The sequence below is a fragment of the Eschrichtius robustus genome, chromosome 14, assembly GCF_028021215.1.
Source record: "Eschrichtius robustus isolate mEscRob2 chromosome 14, mEscRob2.pri, whole genome shotgun sequence".
NCBI classification, from domain to species: domain Eukaryota; kingdom Metazoa; phylum Chordata; class Mammalia; order Artiodactyla; family Eschrichtiidae; genus Eschrichtius; species Eschrichtius robustus.
In genome coordinates, this window is record NC_090837.1 from 78,646,046 (window position 1) to 78,669,307 (window position 23,262).

The 23,262-nt window shown below is 36.1% G+C and overlaps 1 protein-coding gene across 1 annotated transcript in view; it reads left to right on the top strand.

The window, feature by feature from the left end:
• DCC (DCC netrin 1 receptor) overlaps positions 1–23,262 on the top strand; it is a 946,816-nt gene that overhangs the window by 437,378 nt on the left and 486,176 nt on the right. Inside the window, exons 7-8 of the mRNA XM_068562459.1 lie at positions 18,253–18,407; positions 20,969–21,089. Coding sequence (XP_068418560.1) covers positions 18,253–18,407; positions 20,969–21,089 — 276 coding nt within the window. The remainder of the gene's footprint in view (positions 1–18,252; positions 18,408–20,968; positions 21,090–23,262) is intronic.

Consider the following 23,262-nt stretch of genomic DNA (forward strand, 5'->3'; position numbering starts at 1 on the left):
GCCATGTTTCTCTACTCCATTTAATCTCCCAGGAGCCTGTAAAACTATTCCACAATGTTTCCTTTCTCCTCATCCATCCACTCCATCTTCCCCACCTCAGTCTCAGTTGATGATGTTGTTTTCCATTTCACTGAGAAAATAGCAGCTATCAGAAGAGAACATTCTTCTGTTCTATATTTATCAGACCAATGTGTGTGCCCCACCAACTCTTGCTTTCCTTCTGTATGACCTGACCTAAAACTAGCCCCTCTACCCCTGCACTGGCTCCATCGCTTTTGGGTACCTAGGGGCATTGCTTCAGCATTTGTCCTCTCTCTTTCCTAAAGCATCTGTTCTCCTCCTCTACTAGATCATTGCCAACCAACATACAAATATGATATAATTTTCTCTACCTTAAAGAAAATGAACTTCATGAATGCACATTGCTTTCAGGCATGACCTCGTTTGTCTGCTTTTTTTGTGTTGTTTTTCTGTTATTTTCACTGCAAAACTTCTGTAAAATGTTGACTTATACAGTGTGTCTCCACTTCCTCTTCTAACAGACTATCAAAACTTTCCTTCCCGAGGCCTCCTCCTTTATGGTTATTTTTCAGGCCTTAATTTACTCAGCTTATTAATAATATTTGACATGGGTGACATACTTTCCTTCTTAAAACCCAATCTTCATTTCTCTTCTGGGACAGCTCCCTGGTTACTCCTTTTCAATCTCATTTACTGGTTTCAGCTCATCTCCCTGATGCCAAATGTTGAATTTACCCAGCTCTGAGTTTTCACTCCTCTTCTTTAATGGCCTGGGTGATATCCAAGACATACTATTTATGTATTGATAGCTTTCAAATTGTTTTTTTTTTTTTTTTTTTTTTTTCTGTCCCAGAACTCTTCCCTAAGCTTTCGACTCATACAGACTCTCCTTCGATGTCTGGTATCTAACCCTAACCATGCTAACCCTAACATGTTATACTTAAAATGATAACCAGATTTCTCATCTCTTCCCACAGCTTCCCTACCCCATCATATCTCTCTAGAAAAGTTTCCCATCTCAGTGTAGAGCAGATGCACCATTCCAGTTGTACAGGCCAAAAAAGCCATGGGGTCACATGCAACATCTCCTCCCTGCTCCCCCCAAAACTCACCTCTGGTCTGTCTACAAATCCTGTTGGCTCTAACTTCAAAACACAGTCAAATATGGTTGGAATCTAAAACCCCACTGCCACTGTGCCACCCTGACGCAAGCTACAATTATCTCTCACCTGGCTGTTGCAGGAACCTCCTAACTGACCTCCTTATTTTTATCCTTGTTCCTCTACAGTCTGTTCTTAATTCAGAAACCAAAGTCCTGATAAATCTAAGATCTGCTGGGTTACTTCTCTGTTCAAACCTCTTTAAGGCTTTCCTCACTCCATCATAGTGGAAGCCAGAATAGTCAAGGAGACCTAGGCGATCTGGCCTCTGTGAGCTCATCTCTTCTTCTTCCCCTTGCTTGTGCTGCTTCAGCCTTGTAAGGCCACCTTTGCTGTTCCTTGGACCTTTCAAGAACACTCCTCCCTCCAGCTTTGCTGTTCCCTCTGCCTCAAGTATTCTTATGCCCCAAATACTCCCTTCCTACTCAACTAGCTAATTCTTCCCACACTCCCAAAGGACTCTTCAAACTCCCTTTTGTCCTTTACATACCTTTTTTTTTTTTTTTTTTTGGTAACACTTACCATGACTCATTTTCAATCTTACTAAACTAGAATGTAAGCTTGCTGAGCACAGAACTTGGTTTTCTACACTAGTTTTGTTTTCTAGTGTATCTCCAGTGCCTAAAACAGTGCTGAGAGCAAAGTTTTAAGGAGACAATTTTAGATCTGGTCTAAAGAATCTTGATTTCACTATCTGCAGTATTATCTGGTCAAAAAATTGATACATTTAGACTCTCCAATGTTATGTGGAAAATGGAATCAAGTTTATTTTATAATTAAAAATTTAGTATAATTGTAGTTTGGGGGTATATCAAAAGCCCAATATTCATCACTCAAGTATGTTTATACTCTTGCTCAAAGAGAAATATTATAGCAATGTAGGGAAAACTGGAAACAACGTAAGTGAACAACAGTTGCCTCCATTCTTTGGTACATTTGTATAATGGGGTACTAGGCAGCTTTTACAGACTATGCTATAATGTTTAATGGCTTCATATTCATCCATAATTGATTTAAGTAATCCAGTCATTCTAATATATATTTGATACTTTGTATGCAATAGTAACGGACATCCCTATACACACATTTTTTTTGGCATTTGCCTGATCATTCCCATGGTATTAATTCCTAGTGTTTTTGCTAAAATTAGATTCAGGTTTTTAAAAAATAGATTATTAGTCAGAACTTTTTTCCTGTGATTTTTTTGGGGGGTAGGATTTAGCAATTCTTTACTTAGAGAACTTAGTATTTTACTGTTACAAATGGTGCTTCAGTGAACACTCATGTTGGTAAATCATTGTCTCCAACTGTGCTTATTTCCATAGGTTACATTCGTAGATGCTGAATTACTTAATAAAAGAGAAAACACATATCTCAAGTCCTAACATGGTCACTTTATACATCTTACAAAATTGCCTTATAAGAAAAGAATTTCAGTTTATCTTTCCTCAGAATTGTATAATGGTGTTTGTTTCATTTCAACTTTACAAAAAAAATGTTATCTTTACAAAAAATGTTTTTAAGAAGGTATTATAGCTTCCAAAAGTCTTTACCCAAATTGATTAGGATATGCACCTACACAATTTCTAGTATAGTTAGTTCTGCTATAATGCTTGTTTGGAAAATGTGAACTTGTTGCAAGGTAATCAGTATATTAGGGCACAATTAGAGTATAATGCACGTTTTGCATTTTCTATATGTGATTTTATCTGCAAGAAATAATAGGTGACTAGAGAAAACTGTGCCCAGCTGAGCCAAACCAGGCAGGAATCCAGAGCTCAAACATCTACTAGCTACCCTAGTTTACCACATGTGTTTATGAGCCACACCTATCCATAGCTGATTTTACAACTTTCTGTCTGATTTCAGATAACTTTCCTTTTACCACTTCACTATAACATGGTAATTTTTTAGGAACACGTATGTCTCATTATAGCAAAACTGTGTATGAATTCAACATACATCAAAGGTACGTCTACACTGGTGTTATTTGTGTTTGTTTGTTAATAGCCTACAGAAGTAATATTCTATTTTAGAAGCTTTCTGAATCACTGGTAAAGGCACTGGTGGATCTATAATTCAGTATGTATCCCTAGCCCCCCATCTGCTCCTTAACTGTGCGTGGAGAAGGCAAACTTGAGACAGCAGAAATTGAAATGGAAAAGGAAGTGTTCAGAACATTTGGTATAAGCAATATTAGAACTGAATATCTCTGTTTGAAAAATATGCTGTAGAGTCTGGGAGATGAGTTCTTTCAAGTATTGCTTCCCATCTTGGGTACTCTTGAATCCTTTAGCTTTTCAGAAAGATAAAGTTTAGTCCAAACCTGATATGCATTTTCAAGGAGGATTTTTCAAGCAAGTAGTAGAGCAGGGTCCTTATCAATCCTTCAAGACTCAGCAAACATTGAGTTATTTTTTTCATCAGTTTCAAGCAGGAGAGCTGACATTCTGTTTAGACAGAGTAAATGATTTGGGGGACATTAGAAAAGACCCCTTACTCAAAGAAGCATTTCCAACTCAACCAATGACGCCTAAATTGTTCCTTGCTGCAGTAAGAGATGAAACTTCAAGTGTAGTCGTCCCTGGTTTTGCATTCTAATTTAGATTCAGTAGCAAACGGCATCAAGTACAGCTAGGAAAATTTTGAGGATAAGGGAACTGACAATGAGTAGTTGAAGAAGACAGGTGATAAGGAATCAATTGAAAGTGAGCATAGGTACAAAAAGAAACAACACATATTTCCCATGTAACTGATATATCGCCTCCTTAATATATGTAAATATATATTTATGTATAATATAATATATTAATATACATTTAAGGGACTTCCCTGGCAGTCCAGTGGTTAAGACTTTGCCTTCCAATGCAGGGGGTGCGGGTTCAATCCCTGGTCGGGGAGCTAAGATCCCACATGCCTCACAGCCAAAAAACCAAAAAACATAAAATCAGAAGCAATATTGTAACAAATTCAATAAAGACTTTAAAAATGATCCACATCAAAAAAATCTTTTAAATATATATATATTTAATATATAATATACTTAATATATTGCCTACTTAACTGCCCTTTTAATAAGTCACTATATGTGTGTGTCGGGGCGGGGGTGGTGCCAGAAAAACAAAACAAAACTAAACTAAAACCTGACATGGTTTTATTGTTTACGGTCATGAACAGTATTTACGCAGCCTTGTTCTGTTACCATGTTACATCTTTGCCTCCTGGTCTCTTAAGAGTTTTTATCATAAGTTTTGAGTAGACTATTACAGGAAGGTGTTACTTAAGAGGCTGAACTCTTAAAATTTACCAACTCTGAAGGAATGAAACCACACTGATATGGAAAGTACGATGAATAGGTAACAACAAATGTAACCTCTGATAAGGTAAGAAAACCACATGGTGCTATTTGAAAGCACAACCTTTGAAGTCAAGCAGAGCTGGGCTTTATCCTGACCCTCCACTTATGAATTCACAATATGGAGGAGACCATTTAGCCATCATGAGTCTCGTTTGCTTCATCTGTAAAATTAGAACTGATGAGAACACTTGAAAGGATGTTTTAAAATATTCAACGAGATAAAGTTGTGTGAAAATATTCTATATTATCTGTCACTTGGAAAGTATGGGAAATGAAGGCTAACAAAAAATAAAAAGAAACAAAGGAAAATGCACTATGTCAGAGTTCTACTTTGGGAAACAGATCTATCTCCAGAGATGGTCAGGTTATGCAATCCCAAAGCAAAAACAAACAAATATATCTGAGATCATTGTTAACATTTAATGCTGCTATCTTTTGATTCATACACGTACTCATAAACAAATATTTGAGTGACTATAAGGCATGAAGCTAGGTGCCAGGGATAAAACAAAGTACAAGACCAGTCCCTGTTCTCCATGTTCTCATTTGTAAAGTTAAGAAATTGGGACAAATAATCAATTAGTTCTCTTTCATTTTTGATATTTTAGGATTTGATTATTACTGTTATTAGTAATATGTATATATAGTTGCTATTGTCTTAGCTTGGGCTGCTGTAACAAAATACCATAGACTGGGTGGCTTCAACAACAGAAATTCATTTCTCATATTTTTGGAGGCTGGCAAGTTTAAGATTAAGATGCCAGCAGATTTGGTTCTTGGTGAGGGCCTCTTCTTAGCTGGCAGATAACCACCATCTTGCTGTGTTCTCATGTGACCTCTTCTTTGTGCGTGTGTATGATCTCTCTGTCTTCCGCTTCTTATAAGGGCATGAATCCCATCATGAGCATCCCATTCTCAGTGTCCCATTCTCATGACCTAATCTAAAGCTAATTACCTTCCAGTTCTAAATACCATCACTTTGGAGGTGTTAGGGCTCCAACACGTGAATATGGGAGGAACATAAACCTTTAGCCCATAACATCTATACAATACTGTTATTAGGACAAAAGTTTTATAGGATTCTCTCTTATCCTTAAGGTAACCTTTATTTGATAGTTATTAGTATGCTCACTTTACAGATAGACGCGGAGACTCAGAGAGGTGAAATTAATTGACCCAACGTCCCATAACCACGGAGTGGCAAGGGCAGAATTCTGGTCTAGAAGTGGACTAGATCTATATCCTTTATAGATCCCATCAATCAGTCAATCAATCAAATCAGCATTTATTCAGCATTCATTGTGTTTTAGGATATATAGTAAGTAGTAATTAGGCACAGTTCTATCCTCAAAGTACTCCCAGCCTACATTTCTACTCTACCTGAAGTTCAGGTTTATTTAAAAAGCAAAAACAAACAAAAACTGGCTCCTTCTTGTCTAACTAGTGACTTAACTTGTAACTTGGTGGATTTATTTTTCTTTCCACAATGCAGCAATCTTGTATCAGCTTTATGCATATGAAAACAGAAAGAATGTTCAGATTGCAGGTTGCACTTTTGTTATAGGCATGTCAGTGGGTATAACAGGATACAAGGGCATATATATGGCCATAGAATATAGATGTTTGAGGTGTATAGATATATGTCACAAAGTAAAGACTTGTGTTGGTTTATATGACTGCTTTCGTTTGGCATATAAACAGGAATTATATGTATATGCAAGAACAAACATGAGATACATATGAATGACAAGTATGAAAATCTGCCAAGTACTTTTTAGAAGCTTCTGAGAAGCACATATATATATATTTTTAATCAGAATCAGTGGATGGATTATAAGCTTTCTAACCAGTTTGCTTTTAATTGATGAGTCATATGTTAAACTATGCAACTACTTCTGTAAATGAGAAGGAATAGGAGGGATTCTGTAAAGTTTGAAACATTACATAAAATATTTCCTTGAGCTTTTCTTTCCAACCACTTCCCAAAAAGCTTTTGGGTGTAAGAAGGTTTCACTATGAAATGCACGGTCAAAAATGCAAGAACTTCTGAGTTAGCCTTACATTTTGACTGTTGTATTTGGTGAGTTTTAGGAGGGGAATGAAATGTTTCCCTGAGGTTTGAAGAGTGTTAGTCACAGGAGAGGAAGTTTAGGGTTAAACACTGTTCTATGCCAGCACTGATTGCCAGACCCCAAGTGATAAAGGTAGCAATACATCCCTTATCACACACACACATGTGCATGCACACACGCATACATATACGTGTTTATGATATTCAGGGTCCTCTAAAGTGCAAGACCAGGGCAGGGTTTTAAAAGTGGAATTCTTCAAAAGTGCCAGGATAATCACTGGCATCAGAAAGAAATTCTTCTTCCTGCTGGTCTCAAACCTAGAGCCAGAAGACATTTGTTGAACAACTGCTTTCCCAGGAATGGTGATCCCCAGTTTTATGTACAGCAAATGATTTTGTTTTTATTGTTTATATACTGATTTTTAAATATAATTCCATTTACAAAAAATAAATAAAAATAGAATTGGAGTTCTTAGCAGTCAACAAAAATTCCTAGATTTCTTTTGATATAAACTTCTGTTAAACGTGTAGTAGGTTTTGCTGTTTTTAATCTAATGCATGCTTTTATCATTTGCCCTTAATACACCACATTTTAAAATTTGATACCAATTCTTCCTAACTAAAATGAACTTTCTGAGTTCTGAAGTTTTTAACCCAATTTACCACTATGAATTACACACACATTTTGTAAGCATTCCTTTTTGGTTTTAACTATCAGGCAAAATGTTTAAAAAGACCATTTTCGTTTACTGTGCAAGAAGTCATTCAGGTTTACAAATGGATTATCTATGTGGTGATATTTTATAAATCCTAATGCACATGCAAGTGTGCGAGTGTGCATGCACACACACACACACACACACACACACACACACACACCTTCTCCATGGTTTCTGAAATCCATGTTTGTAAAGCAGTGAAATTACCATGGAGCTTGGTCTTATCTGTAGGGAAATAGCTAAGGTCTCTTGAGGCCAAAATGCAGGAATGAAAAAGGCAGATAAAGTCTGAAAGTTGGAATGTAATCAATGCTGGAAGTACTCTTACACCAAGTAATCTTAAAAGCCATATGTAAGTGTTAGTATGAAAGGAATACTGTCATTTTGCAGCAAGACATTGAATTAATTACCTTTGACCTGTCTTTGAGTCACTTTCTCAAGTGACTCAAAGATGCTTGAGATACTTATGTTGGTATTTATCGTTTTAAGCAATGCATTGATGCTATTCAAATATTATTTTAATGGTTGAATAAAAAGCAAATTGACAATTTTATTTTCCCTGTTCTTTTCTTTTCTAAATCAACTTGATGTAAACTGTTCATGTTGAAGAGCATTGGACCAGCTAAATATACTAACAGGTTAGACTCACCAGAATTTTAAAGCGGGGGTGAGAAAAAAGGCTTGGGGATAATTTACTTTCTTTGTTTTAGTAGCAGAGAATGTTCTCGTGAAGCTTCGCGTTAATATAGAAGCTCGTTATATACAGTGGCATTGATACCGACCAGGGTTCTTGGCCTTCCCCAATAAATAGAACTTGATAAGAGACCAGACAAGAAATTCAGGCAAGGCTTTACTGGGGCCCCTACTGTAGCAGGGGGGAGTGAAAACAAATAACAGGTTCCCTAGCTCGCTCCCCTAGGGGGTGTGAGATGGTTCCTTATATAGGGTGAGGGAAGGGGTGTGTCCAGCGGTCGAGCTGGAGGGGTGTCTTAGGTGGTCTCCCCACCCCTTTGGTGGTGTTGAGTGCAGGGGGCATGCGCAGTACCCTGCTTTTGCTCCCAACACCCTGTCTTTGCTCCGGGCTCTTCAGAAGTGGCAGTTGGATTTTTTTTTTTTTTTGGTCTTTTTATATCTTCTTGTCCAGACTTTGCCCTAACTGCCCATGCACAGTTATTTTTAGTCCCTTATAGTTTCTTTGTATTCTGTTGCTCGAGGAGAGGTTTGTCCAGGTGCACGTACCGCAGCAAAGGGTCCCAGGGCCCAGGTCCCAGCCTGTCTCATCATTATTTTCCTTGAAGGTATTAAAGGGCTGGAGAGAAACATCATCACCATCCCCTCCCCAGCAACATGTGAAGAGATTCCAAAGAACCTGAATGATTGAATTCCAATTTAACCTTCTAAGCTTTCAAAGTAAGAAACTGAAGTCAAGAAAAGTTCAGTTACTTGCTTGGTGTCCATAATCTGACCTGTAGGAGAGCCAGAATCAGGGTTGTTCCTGATTCTCCTGATTCTCCTTTTTCTCATACAGTGGTTTTCCCCAGATCATCCTGTATATAGGAAATATATAAGAAATATATCATCCTTCACCAAATTTGATATAGGAAACCTGGTGTTGCTCTTACCTCCACATGATTTCCCTTAAGGGTTTATGTACTCTTGTCACCAGCAACAAGAGTTTCTCTGAAGTTCTTCCAAGACCCAGTGAAGAAGTAGGATAAAAGGAAAAGAAAAGAAGGATAAATATGTTTACTTGCTATTTATATCATATGTATTACTTATACAAGCTCTTGAATTTCCAGTGGGTTCTATTGTTTAAAGCTATCATAGTGAGCCCTCCCAGAAGGTAAATGTTTAATATCTTTTTTAATCATTGAAAATTTTTAAAATATTAAAAAAAGAAAGAAGATATATCCATACTTCCATAATCACTGTACATCTTAGAATATTTGCTTCTAGAGTCTTTTAAAAATTGTTTTAGAAGAATCACTATTAATTTTGTGAAAATAACCCATGTGAATTAAAAATCATCCCAAATCTCAGTATTCCATACATCCTTCTACGTACATAAATAGTTGGATACTTAGGTAGAAATATGTTTATAACAATGTGATGCAGCTATAGATACTGTTTTCTAAAGTTCATGTTTTACTTAAAGGCATAATTGATTAAATTCCTGCTGTGAAAGATAGCACCTAGGGATTAGCATGAGGGGTTAGCAATCTCATCCATCCTCTCATTCCCCCACCTTCTGATTTTGGTAGTTATGGTATTAGTTGTATCCTTTTCACGTTTATGACAATTGACTTATCTTCAGTAAACATTATTTCCACTGTGTTTACTTTTATTTCTGTATAGAGTTATATTCAATATTCATCACCAGTCCTTTTATCACAATGCCTATCTTTTCATTTTGATGGTACTCTTCTTAATTGCCTGGATTTTGTTGTCAGACTTACTTTAGAAAGTGCTATATTTTCTGAACACTTTCATAATTTAGACTATGGCTTTGTATATAAACAACTGTGTATAATATTCTTGGGTAATATTGCTTCATTATCTTCTAACATTGGATATTACTATATGGGAATCTGATTCCCCCTCATTCCTTGTAGATGTGTTTTGATTTTGACTTTTCTGTTTGAATGTTCAAATAATTATTTATTCTCCAGATTCAATATTTCAAATAAGATATATCTTACTATTGAGAATTATGCATTCAATTTCCCAGGAAAATGGTATAGTCTTTCAGTCTAAAAATTCAGATTTATTTTTTAGGGAAAATTTCCTATTATTTTATCTTTGAATATATCTTCTGTTCCATTTGTGAGCTTGCTGTATCAGGATGCCAGTTATCTCATTATTAAATCATCTTTGCTTGGCCTCTTTCTATACAAGCTTTTCCTAATTACTTTAGTCTTTTTGCCTTTTTCATCTACATTCACTGCCGTTACATCATTTCCAACACGTCGGTAATTTGGTTTTTAGTGGTGTCTATTATGTTACTTGTACTTTCTAATTTATATATTGGCTCTCTAATGATGTTGTTTTGCCCCTTGATTTGTTTCCTTAGGGCCGCTACCTTCCTTTTCGTTTCATTCTGTTGTTTTTCATCTAGTCTTTGACCTCTAATGTTGTTGAATTTATTTTCATAATAAGTAAATCCATTGTGTGAAACAACTTAAGAAATTTATTTCTGCTTCTCCCCTTAGATTTTCTTCTGGGTTGAGTGTTTTGTTTTTCTCTCTTCCTCCCCCCACTTTTCCCTCCCTGCCCCACCCTCTCTCTCTCTCTTTATTGTTGCCGATAATATATTTCCGTATTTCCCACGTGTGTCATTTATCTTGCTCATGTGTGGGTGACTGTCCAGACACTATTTGTGCTAATATAGCAGAAGTTACTTCTAGACTTATTTACCACACTGCGTGAGACCCCTTGGGCTCCAGTTTGTAGTGCTTGATATTTCAGGTTTTATTAATTATTTAATAACCAGTAGGAATGGTCAGGGAGTGAGGTCAGTTGAGGCAACATTCAGCCTCTTTGAGAGCACCCAGCTTCGTTGGCTCGTTCCGTATCCTATTCCCTTCTGTAGGGGAGGGGCTGGTCCTCAGGTTGATAGCCACTGCAGCTTCTCCTCAATCAGAAAAGGAAGGAAAAACATAGGACTCTCCATAGGTTTCACATTGATTCAGTTTTGGAGGTATTACTGAGAATTCTTAGGCTTTTCCCCGAAGTCCAGGGCGGTTTCTGGGGTTTAAGGACAGATAAGGAACTAAATCCTGCTCTGCCTTTCTCCTCTATTCCAGAAACATCTATTTTGATTTTTTTTTTTTCATTTGCAATTGACTGCTTTCTTTTCTTTGGTTGCTATGGTTGGTGTGTGTGTGTGTGCACTCGCGTGCACGTGTGCGTGTGTGCTGGGAATTTTGACTTCATTGGGTATTGGGGGGGGAAATTAGTTATGTGTTAGAATTCATCATCGTCTCAGTTAAATGTTTGTGTTGGAAGATTCCCTCATAGAATATCTACTACTAACAAAAAACTCGAAAAACAAAGTTTTCATTATAATTTACTGTAACTCTTCAATGTCCATTTAAAAATATACAGAAATTGCTCTCATGCATGACAGAAACATTTTTTCTAGCTGTTTAGAATATCCACATCTTTTAGTCTCAAATAACAAGAGGGCATGCTAGAAAACATTTGACTGAGGGAAAAATAATAACTCTTAAATTTCTGTCAGTATGCAGTGTTAGGAACTAGATAACTTATTCTAAATATTTATTATTTTTGTCATAACCCATTTGAGTTAATTTTTTTATCTTGTTTTTCTTAAAATGTTTTCATTTTCTTCACAGCTAAAGTTGAAAATTGGACAAGAAAGATGTTTATATTTCAGATTTTTTGGGAGGGGGGCATATGATCCTGACCGCTTTTCTGTATTGAATTTTATGATTTGTATGTGATAATAAGTCTCAGTATGCTCAACTGGATAATTCTCTTTTTTTCCTGACAATTCGCACAAATAGCAATAAACTTATCTGATGCCTGCAAAAAAAAAAAAAAAAAGATGTTTATAAATTGTATTTGTATGGATATATAATTTGCATGTCTTTGTGTATACATAACATTTTAAATATAGGTATTCGATGTGATTTTACAGTTTACGTAGAATTACATAGGAGCACAGATATTTATATAAATATATAGAAGTAAATGTATTTAATATATATGTGTTTATATATACATATACATATGCATACATACACACACACACAGACTTAATTGTTGGAGAGTTGCCAACATCTACTGAAGGACACTGATAGCTGATAGCACACAAATCAAGTTTCCAAAGACATGGTGATAACATAAGTAAGCATATAGAATTAGGACCTTGAGATTAATCCTCCTATCATTTTTATCACTAGTTTGAGCCGTACAACATCATTCTCCCAGTTTGGTCCTAAGCTCTACAGTTAAAGAGAGAAATGGAAAGCTCAGTCTGGATTTAGAGAGAAGAAATCCTGATTACAGAAGCAGCCGAAACTGAGGAAGAGTAATGGGATTATTTGTCTGGATAAAGAAAATTGTGACAAGAGTTCTAAAATAGTTTCTAAGCACATATTTTAAAAAACCAAAACAAAAAACAAAATAAAACAAAAGAACCTAAACACAACTCTAAAGTAAAGGTTGAAGGTCAGATGTTCTTCATCCCCACAGCACATAGACTAGAATTTTTAGAAAGGAGCACAAATTTTTTGGCATAATGGGGTAAGAGATAAAATCAAAAGGTCTCAATTTTTATTTCTCTAAGATGATTAAAATATCCTCTTTGCCAGCTATAGCAGAATAGCTTATAGTTCGATGCTTCTAATATTCTATTGTTGTCATTAGCATTGACTTTAGAAGAAAAGTATATCCTTATTCTTAAATGTTGTTCCTCATCTAGCTTTTCCATAGCTATTACCTGTTTGCAGCCAGAAAGTGGCAATGCCAAAGCATTGGCCTATGAAGACTAAACCACCTCCATGCCTGTTTATCTAATAAGTATTTATTAGCACCCATCCCATGTTTAGTCTTGGGGACAGAAAGAGAAGTAAGGCATCCCCTGTCCTTAAGAAATTAAGAGCTTGGTGGATTTGCATCCAGATGGATGCTACAAGGGGATGAATTGTTGGTGCTTCATCAGCTTTTCTGAAATGTAGTTTTCAATAATGATGTATTTACTTCTGCTTGAGAAAAAAATGTATAATTAAATATACCACTTAGGCTTACACATATGTCAGGGAAAAAGGTAGTGTACATTCTGGAAGTTGTTAAGAGGACCCAAACACCCCCTGCCCCCAGAAATTGAAACACTTTTTTGAATAGAAAATGCTAAGAATAAAATCCATAGCTTAATAGTCATTTTTCTAGAACAATGGGAGCCCCAGTCAATATTAGTAATTAGAACAAAACTAAAATGAGATCTTACTTCCAATGTGGAATACATTCTAGTCACTTAAGGCTAGAACCCAACTTAGCCCAACCTAAATTTTTTAAGAGAGTACAGACAGGTATGTGTGAGAGACAACTCAAATAGAGAATGAAATGCAAATCTCAGCACCCAGTCCTATGGGGGAGGACAGATGTGTAGGTAGGAAGGAACAAACTAGAGAAAAATATTCAGCAGATTTCAAGTCACTTGTCACATAAGAAAAGGCCTGGAGAGAAGTGTTGGATTGGGCAGACATATATCACACAGCTCCTTGTTAAATAAAGGAGAAGGAAGGTTATTCATTTAAAGATCAAGTTAGCTGAAAGAAAGTTACTTTGGCACCAGAAGTTGGTGCAGGAAGAATTGAAACTATGGAATGAAAGAGCTATTTCTAATCTATAAATTGAATGTCCATTAGAAACCTTATTCCATAAAACTAGGATTTCATTGAGGTACATTTAACATGGAAGCCTGAGTTGATAAAAAGATATTTTCCCCCTGTGCTATGTTATCTCTAAACCTACATTCAACACCAGATGGTTTCCTTTGTAGTCATCTGAATGTGATTACATATCAAACTATGGCTCCTTAAGGTGAAATTATCTGACTGTACTTGAAAGAACTCAATTTATTTTGGATATAAAGTTAACCCAATTTGGCAGCAAACGTATTTTAGATTTTTAATCTGGTCAGAATCTTCAGGTATTTGCATTTAAGAGAAGACTAATGGGTTTATGTCCATTATTTCAACAACAAATTAACTCCAAAAAGCCTGGAGAGATAGAGAGAAGTATTTTGCTCAGGGACACTAGTTGGCTTTCCAGTGTTCCCAGTGTAAAAATGTAGCCCATCAAGGCTCATGGTAATTTCTATTGTCTTCCTAACAAAATCTCACTAATCTGTTTTTTTCCTTGATATTTATCATTCCCATGATGTTTATCATGTTTATCATTCACCAGTTGTGTGTTCTGCCTAGTGTCCATTTAAACCACCTGCATTCCTTTAAAGTTTCATTCTTGCAGTTTCAAAGAGCTGTAGTAAATTTTTAGGATGTATAGAATCTTCTCAATGTCAAGGTAATACAGAGTGTTAATTATGTGTCCTAGAGCAGTATTTTAGAATTGACCCACATTTATTTGTACCTAAATAACTGGAAAAGAATAGATAAGTGTTACTAAAAATACTTGTGAGGCATCTTTTATGTGAAATAAAACCTTTAATACTATTTAGGTTGTTGGTGATGACTTGGTTTGGGGCTGAAATTACCGAATAAATTTTACTCTACAGAATGCAAATGATTAGTCATAGCATAGAAACTCATTTATAAAATATTTAATTTAGAGAAAACGTTTACTCAAATTTAAGGTTCAATTGTACAATTCTAATGATTGCAGTATAGAGGGATCTCTCATCTATTAGTCATTTCTAAATATGATAGCATTTTCTAGAACAGACATATTTTTTCCATCTTTCTGTTGTAGTCACTATTTCTTCTTCCCTCAACCCCTAAGTTATAAAAATTCTCTCTATATGTACTCTAAGTACTTAAGAAGATCCTGAGAAACCAAGATCTAATGAAAATGTGGGTAATTTATTTCTGGTCATGAATTTTATTCTATCTAAAGAAGGAAAATAAAACAAAATAAATCAATCAATCTTGCCTGAAATTGCTGTAGCATCATACGTGTATGTTAAGCAGTTCTCTGAAATGGACTAAAACTGTGTGAATGGAACGATTTGATAAACTTGAAAATTCATGGCACTTCATTTTTATTAGTCATTAAGAAATTGTTGCCCCCCAAATAGTTTAAAGTAGTGAATTATTCCTTCCATGAGAGTGGAAAGGAAGGAGAACTATGTTAATATTCAAAGGGAATTAAAAGAAAAAGCATATGCTTCAGGCCCCATCTTTATAGTCTGGTTAGTAAATAATGATGTAGGTGAAAAATATCTAACAATAATAAGTGGTATAAAAATTGAGCACAGAGAGAGAGCACTGCAGGAAGCAGGAAAATCCATCATCGGCTTCATGAAAGACAACATTTCATGGAAGAAGGAGTGTTTGAGTTCCCTCTTCATGATCAGAAAAATGCTAAAGAAACATGTCCACAACCATTGATAAGTCATATTCACTCATTAGTCCCAGTTTATATTTGTGTTGAGAATCTAGTACCCCAGAGCAGTGAAAGGTATACCTAGGTCCTAAATTCTTGGAAGCAATCCTAAAATAGGATGAATAGATCCTAGTCTGTTCATCACAAGAAAAGAGAAAGAAAGAGAGAGGAGTAACATAGGAATAGGAAGGATTAAGAGTATAGAAGAGGAAAGCAGGAAGATAAGAGAATACCAAATCTCCTTCTCTATATATAAATATATACACATATATATGTATATGTTTATGTATGATGTATGTTTATTTATATTACTTATATACATATGTATTTAAAGTTTAGTCTCAACCCCCATAAATTAATTTCAAGATCCACTTATGGAAGTCATCTAAATTTTGAAAACTCTGATGTGGGCACAAATGATTCCAGGAAATCTGATGAACATGAACACCAGGGCTTAGCAGACTCAGACAGTTTTCATGGCACCAGGAAAGAAGGACTTAAAGGGAGAGGCAGAATAGACAACGTGATGTTATTTTTTTAATAGCTCTAATTGCTTAATTTCTATTATCACTGAGGCTTTGGGAATATTTTTGAGTTATCCTTCCATCAGAATTTTTTTGAGTTATCCTTCCATCATAATTTTTTATGGCAAAATAATTTTCCATCAGAATTTTCCAGAGGTAGAACGATTACAAAATAGTTCAGAGTGTAGGCAGTGGAGTCAGCCTGTCCGTGTGGTTTGGAGAAGTTGCTTACACACCACGGTCTCTTCATTTCTAGAATGGGGGTAAAAGAGCCTGCTTCAAAGAGTTGTGGTGTGAATAATAAAGTGCTTAGGCTAATAAATTGTACAGTCAGCTCTCAATAAATACTGGCTATTGGCTGGTAAATAAATACTTGATCAAAATCTGTGATAAAATTGACAACAGAATCCAAAAGAGACAATAAATGTATCTGCTTAGAGGCACTCAAGAAATATTTCTGATGTTGGTTCATTCTCAGTGAATTTGGTGAAAGAATAAATAAAGTCTAATATTATTATAAATTATAAGTAATTAATCTTAGCCCTATATACAGTGGTGACACATTCTCTGTAGGAAAGCTCTCAGACACGTTTTTTCCATATCTTTAGTCTGCGAATATTAATGCATCCCAGCCAAGTCATCTAAACCAAGTTGCCCCTGTGAAAGATTCAAGAATTAATAGTTGTTTGGTACTAGAGGCCCAAATATTTAGTTAAAAACAGCAGGATAAGACAGGGAAGGGGAGAGAGGGAGGGACAGAGAGAGAGAGAGAGAAAGAAAGAGGAGAGGAGAGGGGAGGGGAGGGGAGAGGAGAGATCTGACTTCCAAGATCATTCAGTAGAAGAACTAGGACTTGAATCCTGGGTGCCTTCCACTGGCTCTTCGATTTTTCTAGAAGGCAATGACCATCAAAGATTGCAAATTCACTTTGACTTCAAGGGAAAGTTTTGCTGATGGTGGTTGGAAAGAGCAAAGTATGGTGGTTACTCAAAGAAGCAAAAATTAGCACACTTTACTCACTGAGCATAACAACAGCAAAGACAAAAATTATAATGTCTTTAAAAATGTCTACGAAAAATACATATTTATTTCCAATGTGAAAAGGGGATCAAGGCTGCCACTTCCCTGTGAATTTAACCTGGATTTCAGACAATATAAATATTCAAGTTTGACATCATTTTAAGGTTCCCAGTGGAAGAAAATGACAATCACTTTTTAAAATTTTTTTCTTTATTGGAGTATAGTTGATTTACAATGTTGTGTTAGTTTCTACTGTACAGCAAAGTGAGTCAGTTTTACATACACATATATCCACTCTTTTTTAGATTCCCATATAGGTCATTACAGAGTATTGAATAGAGTTCCCTGTGCTATACAGTAGGTTCTTATTAGTTATCTATTTTATATATAGTAGTGTGTGTACGTCAATCCCAGTCTCCCAACTTATCCCTTCCAACATCACTTTTTAAAATGTTCCTTTCCTACACAGTGTTTTGAGGCACCAAGTCTGAGAGATTCACTAGCGAAGGTGTGTTATATTTGTAATTTCCTTTCAACTGCAAATTTCTATCATAGAGTAACGAGTATTATGGTAATTAAGACATTAAATTAAATTAGTGTATCATGTACCCTGCTGAGACAATAGTAATATAGTGTAGCAATGCACTAGAGTAGATAATTGCTAAGACAATAGGCATGTGTCCACAGTAAAGATGATGGTCATTTTTAGTGTCCTATCACCACAGCCAGTTTCAATGGGAACGAGTCCGTCACATTAACTAAATCCTAATGAAACTCTAGAATTACAGAGACACTAAGCATTCATGTCTTATACACTGGGTTGTGTCAGTCATATCAGCTCCCCTTTATTTGCTTTATCAGCATAGTTTCCATAGCTTTATGGACTTCCCAGTGTCCTTTATGTAGGTCAATTGGATACAAATACTTAGTTATTCAGAATGTTTATTATATGCAATTATTTTTATTTATTTTTTTAAATTTATTTTTATTTATTTATTTTTGTTTATTATATACAAAGGTTATTTTGTTGTTTTTTTTTTTTTTTACATTCTTTGTGGCAAGACACCATTAACACAACAACACACTGTTTAACTGCATTTGGCGGGGGGCAGGGGTGGGGGGGTGGAGGGAGTTTATCATGTCCTACAGTAGTTCCTATAAAGTAAACTAAGGGCTTAAGGGAGTTATTTGAATTACAAACATTTTCAATATTTGTTTCTAAGTCAGAGAAGATGTTAGCATGCAAGTTCACATCCCCACCCACTCACTTTTTATTTTTCTGTCTTTACAGTTCCACCATGGTTTTTAAATCACCCTTCCAACCTCTATGCCTATGAAAGCATGGATATTGAGTTTGAATGTGCAGTCTCTGGGAAGCCTGTGCCCACTGTGAATTGGATGAAGAATGGAGATGTGGTCATTCCTAGTGATTATTTTCAGATAGTGGTAACTATCTTTTTTCATATTCACTTTACAATCCCATTCATTGTCTACTCTGTTTTCAGTTGCTTTTCTTTCTTGGGAACAATGTTCCCATTGGGAATGTTTATGACGTATGAAAAAAATTGTTCCAATAAAGCAAATCATTTTTTAGACTTGGAATTTTTGAGCTAAAAAAGTCATCAAACAGTCCAGCCCCCTTGTTTTACAGACACAGTTTTAAACAAACAAAGAAAAAATGGGGGGGCTAAGACCAGTGCTTTCTAAATATTCTCATTGGTGGTTCTTGGAAAAACAGAGTTTAGAATCTAGGTCTAGACTGTATGAATCCAAGAATCTCTTACTTCTTTAAATTTTGCCCATTATAATAAAGTTTCAAGTAAGATGCGCTACTTATGAATATGGTAGTCTTACTTCGATTATTAAGATGGTCACTCTTTGCTCCTTTGCTACTCTTCCAGATAGGACCAGCTGATCCTACATGAGCAGTAGAAAAGGGCAGTGATGATGGTGATAGTGACAATGGTGGTGGCAGTGGTGGAGAGGATTTGAAGACCCAGAGTTCACATCCTTTGCAATTCTGAACTTGGGAAAGAATTGAAGCCAAGGACAATGGTTCTTATAGTTCCTATAAGGTTTAGTGTACCTCTCTGTCCCTGCCCTGGAGAGAGATAATAGGGATAATGGTGGTATATTCACTGAGTTGTTGTCCTGGTACATAGTGTGTGATCCATACCTATCATTATTATTATTGTTTTTGCTGCTACCAGCAGACTGCTTTGCTCATTTAAAAATACTCTGTGAAAACTCTCCTTTTGGTGTAGGTCAGCATCAGAGGTTCTGAATTCAAATGAATATCTGAGAAATATGAAAAGCACTTTTTAAATATCAAAGAACTTTGCAGCTAAAGAAGGAGGCTTTCAATCCATTTCTCTTATGTTTGAGATGCAGACATGACCCTGTCAAAGAAAAGTGGTCCTCCAAGCCAGGTCTCCCAGGAGACGGCAATTATAGTGTAAGTGCCCTATAGAATTCAGGCACAAGCTCTCTCCTTGGCTTTACAGTGCCTCTTGCTGGTGGTCCCTCTTGCATGATCAGTCGTCTTTCAGAAACTTTCATCATCTCTTGATTCATGCATTTTGTCACATTATAAGGGCTCTTAGGGAATACATCCGTAAAGAATATCTTTATTATGTTTATCACCACTTAACCATTTTTCATTTTTAGTTGCATTTAATTGGTTGGGAATAGAGTAAGAAAGGAAAAAACATCTAACTTTTGAATGCCACATCAATCCATTAGTTCCTTTACATGCAATGCTGTTTCCCCTATCACTGAATTAAAAACGATCTGCCATGGGGCAACTTGAAATGTGTTGTATATGCCTAAAATATATGCTACTTGCATATAGAGGAAATTGTTGAGTGCCCTTAAGGACACAGGATAAAATGAAACATTTCATTTTTTTCTACAGTTTGAATAATCTTTCCCCCAGCATGACTTATTATAGCCAACCTACTTAAAATGTTCCTTTTCTTAAGGTAAAAAAAAAAAAAAAAAAAAAAGTATGGTATGAGCCCTTTTCCCATTAAATTGTGCTTAAAAATATTTCCCCAATAGCTCCAGATCTGTCACACATGTAACATTTAGCACAAATAGTAACTTATATGAGAATTGTTAATTGGAAGTTAGTCAACTTTATCTTAAGAATTTTACATCAGCTGAGAATTGACTACAAGACACTAAAAACAATTAAGAATTCCCCATGAGGTAATATTTATCTCTTAATGACTTCAGGGGAAGTGATTTAACTCGTCTCACTTACTGAACTAATTCTTACATTATCGAAGATAAACTGAGTTAGTGTAATTAAATGCTATTTCAGATCATTTTATCATCCATCCTTGAAAACTATGGTGGCCCAATTTACATAAAACAGGAGTTAACATTGCTGTGTTTAATTTATGGATTACTGAAGGTGAAACATTTCGGCCATATAACAAGAATGGCATGGGTATAAAAGATCTACCACACCCTCCTCCAAATCCCTGAAAGAGCACGCAATTTTAAAAGGATTTTCAGACTTTTTTTTTCTCGGCAAATGTCCAGAAAATATCCAGCCTAGATTTCTTGTCCTTTAGAAGCTGCAAAGATAAATAATTTTTGTTTCTTTTTGCTTTTTTTTTTTCCCCTCCAGCAGCCACTGAAACTATTTCCTTCAGTACAAGGAAAAGAATGAGATTTCTTCTGATACTAACCTCTCTTTCGTCCATACCTGATAAAAGAGTTTTCTGTTTACTGCTCATTTATTGGAGGCTGATGTGCATTCTTGGGAGTATACTTTTCATGGCAGAACTAGGTTAAATTGCCGCACGTGGATTCAGCAGAGTCTTGGGAATCTGTGACATTTCCCAGGTGACACAGGACATATCTGTAAGGCTGAGGACCCTCTTGGCCTCCCTTCTGGTTTCTTTTGGGAAGTTTGATTAAAATTTGTTTTGTGATCGTTTTGTCACTTGGAGTGTTTTGCTTTTTCAAATGCTTTACCTGCTTTCTCTTCTCCCTAGGGAGGAAGCAACCTACGAATCCTTGGGGTGGTGAAGTCGGATGAAGGCTTTTATCAGTGTGTCGGTGAAAATGAGGCTGGAAACGCCCAGACCAGTGCACAGCTCATTGTCCCTAAGCCTGGTAAGATGAAGTAAACTTTGCTCTCGGTCCTGTACTTGCAGTTCTGCGTGGTTCATCTGTGAAATCTGTCTTGTTTTCCCTATTCTCAAAGTCAATTTGAAATTACTGAGTTATTTAGTTAATCAGGTATACATGTGTGTATTGGTGGTATATTTGTGCTAGCAAATTATATCTATGACTATCAATATATATCTCCATCCAGTGAGTTACAGTCAAGATGACAACCACTAAATTACTACCGTCTCCCCTCTTTTGTGGCCTACCTTTCTTCTTGGTGTTTCATATAAATATAAACTCTATATATGGAACATATATATATGTAATATATATAAAATAGATAAGCATATACATGTATACATACATGCTTATTTATAATCTTAAATCAATGGAAGTTGGTAGAAAAATAGCAGAAGTAGTCACTTGAAAGTAAAAACATTTTTCTCTTTTTTTAAAACAGATTTTGATAAGTTGTCCTTTTTTCTATAATTTATTAAGTTTTTATTTTATTTTGTTCTGTAATCTTTTAGAGGTTTAATATGGTGGTGTATTCAAAACTAGCATAAATCTATAATAGACATATCATGTAATATCCCCATAACAATATTTCCAGAAAGCAAGCAAACAGACAAAAACAAACACACAAAAAAACCAACTGGTCAGCTACTCTGAAATGTGGTTACACTAAAGAAGGTCAAAAACATCCCTTCTCTCTTTTTATTCTTTTTTTCTTTTTTAAAGCAGGGACTCAACAATTGTTTATATAGATCAAAATACCTTAAAATATTAATACCTCCTCATGAAAAGTTTTCATACCACCTATTGATTATGTTAATTTCAACTTTTTTAGGCCAGTTTCCTTCCTCTTGACTCAACCTTGTCTTAATCTTTCCCTGCAGTAATTTTAATAGAAAACAGAAATTTCTATATAGCTATAGAAATATATGAGACATAGTATTTCTTTGGCTTCTATCATTTACAGTGTGCCTGCTGAGGCCTTATATTCTGTGCATCTCTAACCAATTATCCGAAGATGCTCAGACTCTCATAATAATGCTCACAACGATGACTTTCTCTGTTTTTCTTGATTAAAACAAAAAAGCAACCATAGAGCTGCAGTCCCAGATGAGTAAAGGAATGAAAGGAACTATTTAGGAATTTAAAGGTACAGTTAACTCTTGTTCAAGATCACCAGTTTCTCTGATGGACTGTTTATTTTCCCTCCATTTAATGTGCCTTACATGTGAGTGTAACTTCATTTGTGTGACTAAATACATTCTCTTCAGCTGAAACAGTAATGGATAAGGAGGAGAAAAAGAACCTCTAAAACCAAGGTCTCTAATGTGAGCCATGGTTTAAAAACTCTGTGCTGTCTCATTAGCAACGACAATATGGCAACATTTACACTAATACTGGCAGCTACACAAGTCACAGAATAAGAGAATTCTAGTTAACGTTGATTTTCATGTAAGTCTATAAAGCTGAGGAAAATGCAAGATAAGTAGTCCCATATTTCTAAAGAGAAGTATGAGGTGCATTCTCCTCAGACTTGTTGGCAGTGACCAAGCAGGCCCAGCGATCATCCCCTTTAACTGCCATTAGGGATGGAGGATTCTTTGAAGTGTTGAAATTCATAGGATTAGACAGACATCGTCATGGTGTTTTCTTTCCCCCACAAGTCAAGTTGTGGAGATATCAAGAAAACCCCTTGAACAGAGCGTGTTTGTGAGGTGTGTGTGTGTGTGTGTGTGTGTTTTACTGGGAGTTTCTTGCAAAAACGGAAAATGGGCAACTTATCCTGACTAAAAGCTGTCTGGAGCTGCCCACAACTGCAGGAGGAGAAAGGGGAAGGCAACTGTGGGGAGAAGCTCTATTTCCACCTTTGGGAAGAATGAGGGTGTGAGTTGCACTTGAAGAAAGCAGGGTGGAAGACATCTTGAAAGACCTTGCCTACGAGGTCCTGGCTGCTAAGGCTACAGCAACCAAGAGACACTAGAGGGACACTGGCTGGGACGGAGCTGAGCTGGGAGCTGGTGCAGAAGACTAGCCAGATCCTGCCGTGCCTGCTGCAGGAAGGGGTCCAGGGTGGGGCTTCCGAGGTTGGAGGGGCCTCTGAAGAACACAGAGCTGCTCCCCAAAAAGAGGCAAGTGGATGCCTTCAATGACTGTGGACTCT